A 14,452-nucleotide genomic window follows, 5' to 3' on the forward strand; every position below is an offset into this window, starting at 1 on the left:
TCAGTATTGTTCTTTTAACTAAAGAAATGCCTTAATTTGTTTCTTAGTTTAATTGGTAGTATTATCAGTGTACAGTAATGTATATTTCATTTCAACAAGTTTAAATGTTGCAACTGAGAGAATGGAACGTAAAGCAAAAATCCAAACACACACCTTAATTATATGACTGTTATACTGCAAGGTCTCTCCATAGTTCCTGGAATGAAGATATGAAAGTGAGAGAAAGTCTTATGAGTGTGTAATCTAGTTTATTTATTCTGTTCATTAAGACTTAAAAGTAAAGCCACAGTTCAAACAAGAACCTTCACTTTACAGAGCTTCCCAATTAAAGACTAAAGCCACAGATCAGACTCAGTCTCGTGAGAACTGTTACACCAAATCTCAACCATGATGTCAGTTGTCCTACACACAAACAAGTTTCATTTAGTACATGCTTCTTGATATACCTTCAACAATAAAGGCATCAGGTCTAAAATGCAATGGCATATTAACTATTTTATAATTTTATCTAAATACTAAGAGAATATGGTCTTCCCATTATACACGTTGCATGTGCAGTAGAAAGCACAATTCAAAAGAAAGTGCAAATTACAAGTTAAATTTAATATACAAGGAAACCTTATTTTATCATAGTTTTACATAAATAATTTATTACATACTTTGCTGTACACATTTTTCTTTACATAAACCTTTTCGTATAGAGGATATCATTATAACCATTGCCAGGGATTACATCAGCCCTTCTTCATATAAGCAGAGAACTTAGAAGCACCAGGTGTATATCATAACCATGTTTCTTCGCTTTTCTGCCACAGTCTTGCACAGTGAACCACCTGATAAAGTGAAGAAATTTTAATATCTAATTTGATAAGAATAACTTTAAAAATTGTAATAACATAATAAGTTGAAGATTTTGGCAACTTATTAGCACAACTTAGAAAACCCATAAACTAACAATCTTTAAAACTAGTAAACTTTCAAATGTTTGAAAAATTTAAAGATAATTTCTAGATAACTAAACATTCTTAACATAATTTAACACAAACAGCAATTTTTTAAATTTGTATCTGAAAAAAAAAATTGAAAATGAGTGTCAATTTCATTAATATTTAAATAAAACATTAAATTTGCAAATGCTGTCCAATTTCACACAAAATATAATTTTCCACCTAATTTAACTAAACAACAAGACAAATAATTACCACCATCTGCAATAACAAATCAATTTTCAAATTTACCTAATAATTGTTTTTGTATTATACAACTCATCAGCATTCTGTAATGTCATAATGTGATGAGTTGCTTTCTATATACTCTGTTTAAACTGGAACTGATGCATCAACTTAACTAAACAATTCAAATGTAACACTTTTTACCACATACAATTTTGTTATGTTTAGTAATTAAACACTGCAAGTTCCATATCAAATACACATGATACTTAAGCAAGTCGCTTGACAGAAAGAGTTCTGGGAAAGAACTTACTTATCCTACCAGTCCTCCCATTATAAAACAGACCTACTTAATATTATTTCAAGAAATCAACTTAACCCAAAAATACAACAAAGCAGGATAGGAAGAAGAGTTGTTAACTGGCCTTTATTTTCAAACAACAGTCTCTTTCTGTTGTTATTATGGAGTTATTTATGCTGTGGTGACAAAGTGTGAATATGATCTGGGATACAGTATGAATGCAACATTTTTTGAACAACAAAAAAAGAACCCACTTCAAGTTTAGCCAAAAAATAGCATTAATGATATCTGTAGTCTGGATCTAACTATTAAACCATTCAGTCAGTCAAGACTTAGATATAACTTAAGTTATGCAGCCATCTTACAAAGTGTGTTTTATAGCATTTCTCCAACATTGACAGTTTGGGTTTTACAAGGTGGTAATTACCTATTATAGTAAAGACTGGTAATTTCAGTTAGTTTCAAAATTTGTGTTGCAACATTGATAAGAGAATTATCAATATTATAATACTGTAGTTCTTGCACTCAAACTGTATTAAAGTATAGGTCATGCCATCAGGTCTTTTAAGTGTACTTGCTCATGAAATAACCTTTCCAACTTGATCATATTACATATTACTGTATTTAAAATAAAACGTCTATATTTGCCAAACATTAATTTTTAACTTATGAAACTTGTTTACCATTCCAATCCAGATCACAGAATAAGTTTTAGTTTCACACCACAATCTTTTCTTGCTGCAGACAGCCTGAAAATAAATAACACAGGTCTACATCTAGCTTTCTGAGTATGGGACCCTTGCTGGTTTACACTATGTACCAATATTATGACCACTATCATCTTTTTTTCCAACCAATTAACTAGAAACGTAAGTGTTTCAGACATATTAACTGTTACTATCTACACTCAAGCATTTGCAGAGAAACAACTCAAAACAACAGAGTTGAAAACTCAACAACAGTTAGTGAACCCAATAGCTCTAAATTAAAAACAAGGTTCTGTCCAAACTGGACAGACTTACCAGTTGTAACTTTTCACTTTCTTCTAAATATTCACTCTCAATTTACAGCAATGGACAGTCATCATCTTCTGTTTGATATAACTACCAAACCCTATTGAAGTCTCAGTCTGCATACATCTGCTATTTTATCAGACACTGGTAACAAGTTCATGTTGACCAAATGAAAAAGAAATAGAAGCCGTTATGAAATTTCATAAACTAGTTGCCATGAACATTATCAAAATATTTTACTGGTTCAGGTTGGATAAACTATTAAAGAAATATAGGTTTATACAGAAAAGAAAAATGGAACACCTGTTACAATTTGCAATAAGTGTGTTTTTATAACATTCTATATGATAAAGATTCTGTCATATAATAACTACCTGAAAACTAAGATAGTACAATAGTAAAGTGTCCCATAAACCCTTAACCAAGCTTTTGTGACTGTGGTGGGACCTGAACTGATGATCAGACATGTGATGATTCCCAAAATTGGTGCCAAAGTATGAATCTCCACTACCAAAATGATCAAATCCACTAAAACCAAATCCTCCTGCAAATGGTCCTTCATTTGGTTCAATGTCTGAAAACAGGTCATCAAAATAAAACAAATCCGCTGTGTGGACCACCAAACTGAAACCTGAAGCCATGACCTTCGTGACTGTGGAAATCATGACTTTGACAATGTCCACAAAATGCAAAGGCATCGTCAAAGTGTCAAAAGAATTCATTGAAGTTAAATTGATAGTCATGTGGTCCACCAGAGGCCTCACCACCATTCTCAAATGCTGCTTCACCAAACTGGTCACACCTTTTTCTCTTCTCTGGATCAGAAAGAACTTCATATTCTAAGAAATAAAATAAATTTATTTTATGATATTATCCTCTTGATTTCTATATTATATGAAATTATTACACATGTAGCTATATTATGATATTTGGAATTAAGAGGCTTGTTTTCTAAAAACTCAAATTACAATTGATAACTCACAATACTTTAATAAACTACAGATATCAAATATATATCAATAAATATCAAATACAGATATCATTTCTATATTATATGAAATCATTACACATGTAGCTATATTATGATATTGGAATTAAGAGACTTGTTTTTTAAAAAAACCCAAATTACAATTGATAACTCACAATACTTTAATAAACTACAGATATCAAATTATAGAAACAAAAGTCCAGTAAAAAATTGTTAAATACATACATAAAATAAGTGTTCATTACATGATAATGTTTGGATAATGGTACAGAAAAGTTGTAACAGAGTCACATTTATCACTCTTTCAACACCAAAACACACAGACACAAAAGTTACATTTTATTACTAAAATTTCCCATTTTGAACTTACAGTTGTTGCAGTAATGTGTTTTTGTTGTTAATACTGGACACTTAACAGTTCAATGTTTTATGTTAGTATAGTATATTCTGACCTTTTGTATCCTTTGGTTTCCAAACTTTCCAAGTTTCTACTGCAAAACTGAACAATCCTATATATTATCTTATCCAAGATATATTATGCAACATCGTTTTGTGGCTCAGCATTAGTTACAATTGATTTTAATAATGCCACTCATTGTATACACAAGTCATAGCAATGAAGTATTGTTCATGGTGAATTTTCAATTATTCACAACATGTAATGCTACCACAACTAGACTTATGACTGGAAGGATACAAAAAGCCTTTCTCAAGATATATATATATATATTAAATTGTTAAATGGTCGAGAGCAAACAACAATATTATGAAGAAAAACTTTAATATCCTTCAAGGAGCAGATAAAATTGAACAATCAAGCATTTACAACAGTAAAAGCTTCCTAAAATATATTCAATGTCATCCAAATCAATGTCACCTTCCAATAAAAAAAAATTACAGTTATGAAATAGAAGTGGAATCAGAATAATTTCATTTAACTACAAACCTGTCATGTCCACTAATGTAGCTCTAGCTGATTTTGGAATATTCTGCTATGTATGGTACAAGGTTTATGGGAAGTCTGAAAGGAAGAGATAAGACTGGCATCATTATTCCTCAATAAAGGTTGTTAAAAAAAAAAAAGAAGAAATTACAGTGTCACACAATAGTATGGTCACACTGAGAGTACAACAGATAAGGGAAGCAGTGGACTTTGGGAAAACACAGAATAATTAACCTCTGTATCAGCATACCATTTAAAAAATAATATATAGCAGAATTTAGTATAGATTTTACCATATTAATATTTTGTGCCACAAACCAAGGGAAGTTTCACATTACTAAGTTTAGAAGATTGTCATCTCTTCATATTATATGGTACATAGATAAAGGAACAAATAAACTGTTTTTAGCTGAACCTGTACCAATTTCTTTTAACCTCAGCTATTCCCCAAAAAAAACTATTTCAATAACAGCTTCTTGAATTTAATATTTATGAAATATAAATATTTTGTATTTTAATGTGCAGTTGTAACTGCAAAACCATTTTATTTCTTCTTTCTAATGAAAAACACATTAATTTACATTTGTTATTAACAGATACTTGCACATAACAAAAATGCTAGTAATTATGATACAGATATTATCACCCACAGGTTTTATATGCTTGGCCAAATATAGACTTTAATCAGCGTAGTAGACACAAGTGAAGGAATAATATTAACTTTTACTCAGTGTAATACTTCAAAAACCATGAACATTGTCTACTTTCAACAGGAGTGTCACTGTGAAAGCTACCCACCTTTAGTGTCAAACATCCAGTAAAAAGGTAAAGTAAAGCAAATTTAGTAAAATTCATAAAAGGAAATTAAGGTGAAACAAAACATAAATAGCATAAAACCAATGTTTACATCCAGTCTACAATGTTAAGAGAAAAAACTTCATCAATACAAGTTGTAAAGGACTTTCTGCAGCATAACTGTAATTATCATAACTTGCCAGGAAAACTAACATGTAAGTACAAAAACCACCATCAGTTACCTGAAGTTGGCCTTTCCAGTCCTGGTTCCAAGTTATTTGACGTTATGGCCATTTTCGAAAAGTAAAGTAATAAAAGTTTTAAAAGATGTATAGCAAAATTTTAATAATAACTCACCAGAATGACTAACGGGTAGTTCAAACAGCAGTGTTAGTCACCTAAAGTTAGCCTTTTCAGTCCTGGTTTTGAGATTTTTTATGTTACGGTCATTTTCTAATTTCAAATCAAACTAGATGGACTGTGATTCTTAAAAGGGAACCATATGAAAAATGTCTAATGTATAAATTAAAAAACTTAAATGGCATTAAAAAGATTAATGGCCTTTAAAAAAAACTAAAAACTTGACCAAGGTAGACAGTGTCATTATCACCAATAACATTCTCTAACATCATGGACAAACCTTGGGACAGAACATGTTTAAAATGGTGCCGTCGTTGAGAGTTGTAATGATGGCAAGAAAGTAAAATGTGGCTTATTGTGGTCTGAGTGTTACACAGACAACACACTTGTGCATCAGTTCCAGGTAAAAGAAAATGATGAGTTAAAAAACTGTGACCAATGCATAGTCTAGTTAGAACAACCTTCCTCTTTCCGATCCTTATGGAAGTAAGACAGCCAGTCCAATACAGTTTTATTTGGAAAAGCTTGTTTTCACGTTGCTCACTTCAAGTCGACTGCCAGCTGGCATGGAGCAAAGCCTTGAATACAGGACCATAGTCCATGTATGAAACAGGCACAGTGGTGATAGTGCCAGAGCAGATAGATTTAGCTGTAGTGTTGGCAAGCTCTTTCCTGCAAATACCAACATGGCCTGGTATCCAGAAAAACTGGATAAAAGTAGATGTTAAAGAGAAATGGGCCAGTTGGTTTTGAGTATCTGTGAGAACATGGTGTGAACCAATTCTAGGCCCAGTAGAGAACTAAGTGGGTCAGTATAAATAGTGCAGTTTGAGTACTGCTTAGCTTCTATGTGATCCAGGGAAAGAGAAATGGTGTACAGTTCAGCAGTAAACACAGAAGCTGTAGAGGGGATTCTGCGCACAACCACCGAACCTCAACAAACCATGGCAGAGCCCACACAGTCACCTGATTTTGAACCATCCATATAAATAGGAATGCAAAGATGGTTTGAAAGATGTTCAGCAAATAAAAGACAGTACTTCCAATCAGGTGTACTTGTTTTTCTCAGATGACTCAAAGAAAGGTCACATTTGGGGACTGTAATAAGCCATGATTGGATGGGCTGACCAGCAGATACAGCAATGTTATCCAAGGACAGACTCAGTTCATCCAACTGCACCTGGATATGAAGACCAAAAGGAGTAATGGCAGACCGTCTTTTCTGAAAATGTATGGCCCACCAAGAAAGGAACACATAACCCTAAGGTGGAATGCTTTGGTAAGGAACGATGTTTCGAAGCATATAGTAAAGACAGTTGCAATCAGCGGAGGTGCAAAGAAGGTTCATGAGGCTATGCATAAGCTCTGAACTGGGGAAGTGTGGAAAGCCCCAATGCAGAGCCGAAGTCCTTGATGATGAATGTGGTCTAGCATTTTTATGGCCGAGGGTCTAGCAGAGCCATAGACCAGTGATCCATAGTCGAATTTCGATCGAATAAGAACACGATATATCTTTAGCATAGAACATCGATCTATTCCTCAAGTGGTGGAAGAGAGGACATGAAGAATGTTCAGTGCTTTTGTACTTTTGGCCCATAGCTGCTTGATATGTGGCATAAAGGTGAGCTTACGGTCAAAGATAAGCCCCAAGAACTTTGTCTCAGGGACCACAAGCAGCAAAACTTTACCGATACGGAGTTCAGGATCAGAACGAATAACTCGTTGATGGCAAAAGTGCATGCAAACAGTTTTAGAGAGAGAGAAATTAAAACTGTTTGTTGTGGTCCACTTCAGTAAACAATTGAGGGCAGTCTGTAGCTGCTGCTCAATGTACCTCACATTTGATGACTGACACGAGATGAGAAAATCTTCAACATAGAGCCCATTTGCAACAGTGAAAGGGAGTTATTCAGTGATGGCATTAATTTTTATACTGAAAAATGTGACACTCAAAACACAGACCTGAGGGATTCCAAGTTCCTGTGAAAACAACGGGAAAGTGTTAAACCCACACAAACTCGGAATTTCGTGTCCATTAAAATTTTTTAATAAAAATGGGCAAATGGCCACGTAACCCATATATATGGAGGTCTCAGAAAATGCCATACCTCCATATTATATCATAAGCCTTCTCAACACTACCCACCTTGAGTAGGTGTGTCACTGTGAACATTACATACCTTAAACAGGAGAGTCATTGTGAACATTACATACCTTAAACAGGATAGTCACTGTGAACATTACATACCTCAAGCAATTTCTCGAAATGTTTCCTCTGCATTTTTCTCTTTATTTTTATCTGGATGATACTTTAGCACTAGTTTTCTGAAAGCTCACTTGAATTCTCAGTCCATGGCTTTTGGTTTAACACCAAGCAGTTTATAGTAATCTTTCCCAATCTTCCCCAGAAAATAGTACTAACCCAGTAAATTGGTAGTGAGAATGACAAACCAATCATATTAAAATGATTTTAAACCAACTTATTCTTACAAATAAATATATTAGTATTTACACAGATAAGTGAGCATGTGGAAGCTGTGTGGCTACAGGACATCTGATACTATGAAACTAAAATACTCCAGTTCACATAGCAGAAACTATGGTATAAACAACCATTATACCACTAAATATACATCTTAGTTTCTTGGGAGACATTATTTATTACAGTCAAGTCAAAAATAATATTTATAAAACCTACAACCAAACAACATTTTAAATCAATAAACTTTGGAATCACTTTGTACAAATGGCAAATCACTTTTACCAGCAATTCCTATATAATGTTAGATCAAGATATAGGAAAAAAGAAAAGAAAAAAAGAGTGTATTCAAATGTTATGGTGACAATTTACTTTTACAATCTTGCATTAATACCATTTCTCTCTCTTTTATTCTTGCATTTATACAGATATATTAATACTAAACAGTGAAGCAAATTAAAATTATACAAAATTGACAATGAGGATAAACATGAACCAACCACAGGATGTATAAAGAAGTATTTGATCTATATTGATACATCTTACAAAAGTTGTACATAAAAATGTAAAAAGAGACCACAAATCAAAAAACCAAATATAATTAAATTTCAAACAACTAAGTTTAGATTATCTGTTTATGCAGTCAAACAATGGGTACATTGAGGGTGAAAAAAAAAAAAGACATTAATCTTAAAGGTACAGTGTTTAATAGGTAATAAAGATACAGGAAAAGTTATCTGATGTGGTTTTGCAAGTGGCCTGATAGGAAAGAAATGCTGCAGTTTCCTATGATAAAATATTTAGATGATTGACCAGCTAGCATAGCTTTTCATGCTAAATGCACTGAATCTTTAAGTGAGTATTATTTTGGATATAGCTGTTATTTTATCTCACAAAAATATCTGTAGCTACGTAACATTGGGGGAAGGGGAGCTCTTCCATGTAGTTATGCCCCTAAATAGAGCGCATTTCTACAACCATATCCGAAAGTGAGGGAACACCAGTATGCTACACCCTTAAAAAAAAAAAAAAACATTCATAAATCTGAAAATATAAAGTAGTCTAACCCTAAAGTAATAATTAGAAGTCATGGAATACATCCAAATATGTTCTTTAAACTTATTTTAACACTGCAGTTCCATTGTAAAGATTTTATTCTCTTGTGTATTTTGTTTACTGGGAAGATAAGGTCATATAAGCTTTAAAACGTGCTACTATAATGCATGGTCTGATGCAGACACTTACACAACCTCGAGTGGTCTTACCCAGTCATTTACACTATAACGCGCAGTCTACGCAAATATTTATACTATAACATGCGGTCTACACAGACATTTAAACTATAACATGTGGTCTATACAGATACTATCATTATCAACATTTTAATAATTTATTAAAACAAATTCATGCTAAATGATTTATATCTATCCATGTTTTTGTTAAATAAATAATAAGTGGTGTGTTCCAAAACAGTACCTTAAATGTATATTATAATTGTTGTAGTTTTGATTATTGGAACTTATTTCATTCTGATTATATTTGCCTCAACACATTATGTAATGGTATTTTGTACTTTATCAGTTTAAAAGCATTATTTATAATAACTGATGCTAGTTGTAAATACACAGAACTTAAAACAGTGAGGATGATAGTATCTGCATAGACTGCACATTATGGTGTAAATATCTTTATAGACCACACTCTATAGTAACACTCTTTAAACTCCCAGTGCTGCTTTTACTTCATCTGTTATGAACTTAGACAAATTTTGTTCAATGACAAAAACATCACATTCTGTATTCAGCAAGTTGAGGGTAGAACTGGGTGAAAGAGATAAGTTTGTCTGATAGAAATGGCAGGACTTAAATATGAGGTAATATAATGAAGCACATACAATATTGTATGAGGAAATGAGACAAACATCACCAAGTTGTTGCTTGAAGAAACACCAGACAGACATTATCAAGTTGTACCAATATCTGATAGATCTAGTGGGTACCTTGTAGAAACACCAGACAAACATAACACATACCAATATCTGATAAACCACAGGACAAATATCTACAAAGTTACTTGAATGTATGACAAACTAGAATTTGAAAACTTTCTATTTCTCTACATTTAGGTCTTTGTTTATACAGGGTGTTCGGAAAGTCACTGTGCACTAATATATTTATTAACAGACAAAACTGCACAGTGACTTTCCGAACACCCTGTATAAATAAAAAAATACAGTTAGAACAATGCTAACTTGTCTATAAACATATTAGCAAAACAACATGAAATTAGATGATTCACCATAGTATTATTTGATTGTTATAATTACCCAAGAATACACAGTTATATAATAATTTATATAACTGGTAAATTCTACAGTAATAGTTATAGTCAATAGTCTCTTACATTCTACAACTCATAATCCTAAGATATAAATACCTTTATTTGCCAAGAAGTCTCAAAATACTGTACTTTTTAATTTTGATATTCAAGTCATAATTACCAATGTCTTATCAGTCCAGAAATCAGCACATTTCCTTCAGTCTCCTAACAACCTTGAACACCAGAACTGACGTACCATTATCTCTTCTATAACTCAAGTAAAAAACTAACTCTACCAGATTCCCTTCACATCCAAGTGTTACTAATCCTAATGACAGTAACAGCTACTAATTATGACAACAATTCTAACAGATTTCTGGAGGGGGTTAGTTTTTGGTATAACTTTATTTTTAAATTTAGTTTTAAACATTAAATAAAAAACAAAACATGCAAGTTTTTATTCCAAACACACTTAAATATTACTTAATACAGCTTTATCTCCAGTGCAGTACCCCACTGTGCTGTAGTTCATATAAGTTATAATTTCATGTTTTTAAACGAAACAGACTAAAAAAAAACTATTACCCTCATATATCCTTACAAGAAGAAATATCTAACAACAATTGAAAACAACTAAACTATCATTCTATTAATATTAGATAACCTATACAACAAGACACAAAGTACACTTGTAATTTAAAACTAATATATCACACAACACTACTGAAAAATCCAACTTAGAAAGTAAAATACATATTAAATCCATTTTTCTTTGTATTGGTTTACATAGTATTTTCCTTTAGTAGCATTTTTTACTTATTTCCTTATGTTTCATATAATAGAAAATATTTTGGTCTAATTGTTAGACCAGATTATAAGTTTAATGATATACATTTGTTATAACACTACAAGTATTTCCTTAATATGCTACTGTTATTTTATTAAAATTATTGTGTAATGCTAAAGTAATAATAATAATAATAATATATGTTCAGTTTTATTAATGGTATACAGTAATCACTGCATATTGTTAAAACTTCACAAAGTGACTTAAAGTATCTATATTTTTACTATTATACTTATAATTTTATTCTGGAAAAAGTTGGTCCTTTACCATTTTATATCCACTCTTGTACTTTGATTTACTAATGCTGCTACTAGCATAAACTATAAATTTCAAACACATTTTCTAGTATTTTCCCTTCCCCACATACTTTAAGTTTTTCATACCAAAAGGATAATATAATATGAATACAACAGTTTTTATTCCTAATTATCCTTCCACCTAGCCTTCAATTTTTAATCAGTATCTTTTGAAATTCTTCATTTTTGAAATTTTCAGAAAGTGAGTTAATCTTCCCATTGCTGTAACATTAGTTAATAATTTATTACTAGCTGCAAGACTAGTGATCAGATAGAAAGCATCTAGAAATAATAAATCATTATAATTCTTAGAAGCAGGAAATAACTATCAAATCATTGATTCGTCAATGTCTAAGTAACAGTAGAACTTTATGTTGAAAGTAGAACAATATCAGAACTAAACTAAGAAATATACCTCCATTTTCTACAAGTTACTCTACAGGTAAGGTTCATAGCACTAGTTAAAAGTTAAAGTATGTGTGAAAGTAGTTATATTAGTAATACCCAAATTTTGACTTGAATCAAAGTGAATAGAAAACAAGGTAAGTTGCTATACACTTTTTATTTCTAATTTTATAAAATAATTTATAAATTCAGTAACTTTATATTATATAAACGGTACTTACATTTGTGCAACTTCAAATAAATGGTATCCAGAAGCAAAATTAGTTAAATATTAATGACATACAAGTTCGTTTATATTTCAATAAACTCCAACGTATTTTGTACAAACAGGTCTAATAATCAATGTCGCATTCACAAAATATTTCACATCCTCTACTATGGGCCACCTTGATTTTTTTTTTTACTTACAAACCTTTTGAAGAGGCCTCATAATCACATATATTACATACAAAACAAGTACAAAAATCAAATACACAGTTACATACAATGGAATGCACTGAATGCTATCTGTAACTGCTCATATTAAAGGACACACAATAATGTAACATTGTGAACAAGGACGAACAAGTTTAGAATAAAATTGAAAGAAAGAATTGACGTCATTACGAATAATATACCTGGAATAATCAAAACTTATTTTCTTTCTTAACTGACCTTTATAAAATGACAACAGATTTAAAATGATATTTTTGGCTGAACAAACTTTCCTAACAGTCATAATACAATATTTAGCTAATGTAATCAAAAACATACACTGTAGGCTGTCGTCTTTTCTTAATTCTTCTAGGAAGCCCTGTACAAGAATTCGCCCTTTCTGATTTATTGGTACTGATTTTTGAGTGATAAAGGAAACAGTGTCGAATACTAATGTCCATAAGGGTTGAACCATTGGACTCAGGCAATATAAATGTCTCACTGTTTCAGTTTCTTTACCACAAAGTATCATGTTTTTGCATACGAACAAGTTTACTGTTCGTCATTAAAGCATTGTGGTAAAATAAATAATCCACATCAGCAAAGCCTTTAAATGGGTGATAAGTATATTTATGTATTTTTTTCCAGTTAGTATCTCTTAAAATATCTTTCCATGCAGTAATTTCTTCAGTAGCGGAGATGGAGTTCCGGTATATTAACTTAATCAGTTTTTTAACAGGAAGATCATTTAAGTGGATAACATTTTCACCATCTGAATCACACATCTCAAAAATAAATTTTGTCGTACCTGTAATTGGGGGAATTTCTCTTCCAACCAAGTCTTTTCATTCTTCTGGAATAGCATCATATAACTTTTTGTAATACTGTCTGACGACAACAGGTATCACACTTTCAAATACATCCTGACATAACTCGATAATAGTTTTTAAGGGAAGACAACGACGGGCAAATTCGTAAGTAAAGTCCCTTAAACGAATTAGTCCCGCGCTAATAATTTTTTTTATTATAGAATGTGCTTAATCCCATAGTGGGAACAAAAACATTAAAAAACTGTGTTTGCCGGAAAACAATTCCTGTGTTATTTGGGAAGATTCGACGACACCTAACAAGCATTTTACATGATTTTAATACTTTACAATAAAATATAGGAACATTCATCATGTGTCGTGGGAGAATGTCACAATACTACACATCGTGCCCAAGATTTAAATCACCATACTTGCCTAAAAGATAGGCAAAGAGGATAAACAGAGATGGAAATGTGTTAGAATCTGCTGATCTGAAGAAGCATTTTAACCTAAATGCCGCCTTTTTCGTCTTTACGTCAATTAACTTGAGACCACCTTTGTCTTTCGAAGATACCAAAATTTCATAACGCACTTTATGTACTCTACCATCCCATATAAACAGTAAAATATCGTGTTTAATTGTCAGATAAATCCTATTTTCCATCGGCAAGACCATCAGATAATACCAAATAGTACTGGAAGCTAACGAGTTCACAACCATAACTTTTCCTTTCAATGACAGACTCCGATATCTCCAAGCAACCAATATGCGTGTTATTCTTTGACACAATACTTCCCAGTTCAAATCATGCATTTCTGCTGCATTTGTATGGAATTGAATACCCAAAATTTTTAAAGGTCCATTTCCAATAGTCAGTTTACCCATTTTTAATTCCTGGTTATCAGCTAATGAGCCCAACCACATACCTTTATTCCCCAGTTAACTTTGCTACCATACGCCCGTTCATAATCGTCACACGTTTCCCGTATGGCAATAAGAGAGTCGGCGTCAGACACTGTTATCTGAGTATCGTCAGCAAACATGTATCCCAGTGAAGTCGAACAGATATTATTGTATTTGAGAGAAATACCTCGAATTTGTGGGTTATGTACCAAGGCTTCTCTGAAAGGTTCCACACAGAGAACATACAGTGATACAGATAAAGGGCATTCCTGTCTTATCCCTCTAGAAATAGTAAATTCCTTTGTCAGATATCCATTACATTTAACGAGACCAGTGATGTTGGTATAACATAATCTTATGCAATTGCAATAGTTGGGACCGAAGCCCATTCGAGAAAGAACTGCAAA

General features: G+C 32.1%; 1 protein-coding gene across 10 annotated transcripts; it reads right to left on the reverse strand.

The window, feature by feature from the left end:
• Positions 1 to 622: 622 nt before the first annotated feature.
• Positions 623 to 14,060, reverse strand: LOC143244303 (uncharacterized). 10 transcript variants are annotated; one of them, XM_076488716.1, is made up of 7 exons: positions 12,140 to 12,494; positions 7,821 to 7,989; positions 4,421 to 4,495; positions 2,861 to 3,325; positions 2,496 to 2,630; positions 2,157 to 2,222; positions 623 to 833 (listed from the first exon to the last, which is right to left on the reverse strand). In XM_076488716.1, exons 4-5 carry the CDS (start codon positions 3,320 to 3,322, stop codon positions 2,616 to 2,618), a joined length of 477 nt encoding a protein of 158 aa, XP_076344831.1. In that variant the 5' UTR covers positions 3,323 to 3,325; positions 4,421 to 4,495; positions 7,821 to 7,989; positions 12,140 to 12,494; the 3' UTR covers positions 623 to 833; positions 2,157 to 2,222; positions 2,496 to 2,615. The 10 variants fall into 10 exon arrangements, 6 of the variants coding, with proteins under 6 accessions (XP_076344831.1, XP_076344832.1, XP_076344827.1 ...); XR_013025014.1 differs by lacking the exon at positions 12,140 to 12,494 and adding an exon at positions 13,141 to 14,057 and having other exon boundaries at positions 2,496 to 3,325; XR_013025015.1 differs by lacking the exon at positions 2,861 to 3,325 and having other exon boundaries at positions 12,140 to 12,507.
• Positions 14,061 to 14,452: the final 392 nt, after the last annotated feature.

This window comes from Tachypleus tridentatus, chromosome 2 (genome assembly GCF_004210375.1).
Source record: "Tachypleus tridentatus isolate NWPU-2018 chromosome 2, ASM421037v1, whole genome shotgun sequence".
Classification (NCBI taxonomy): Eukaryota; Metazoa; Arthropoda; class Merostomata; order Xiphosura; family Limulidae; genus Tachypleus; species Tachypleus tridentatus.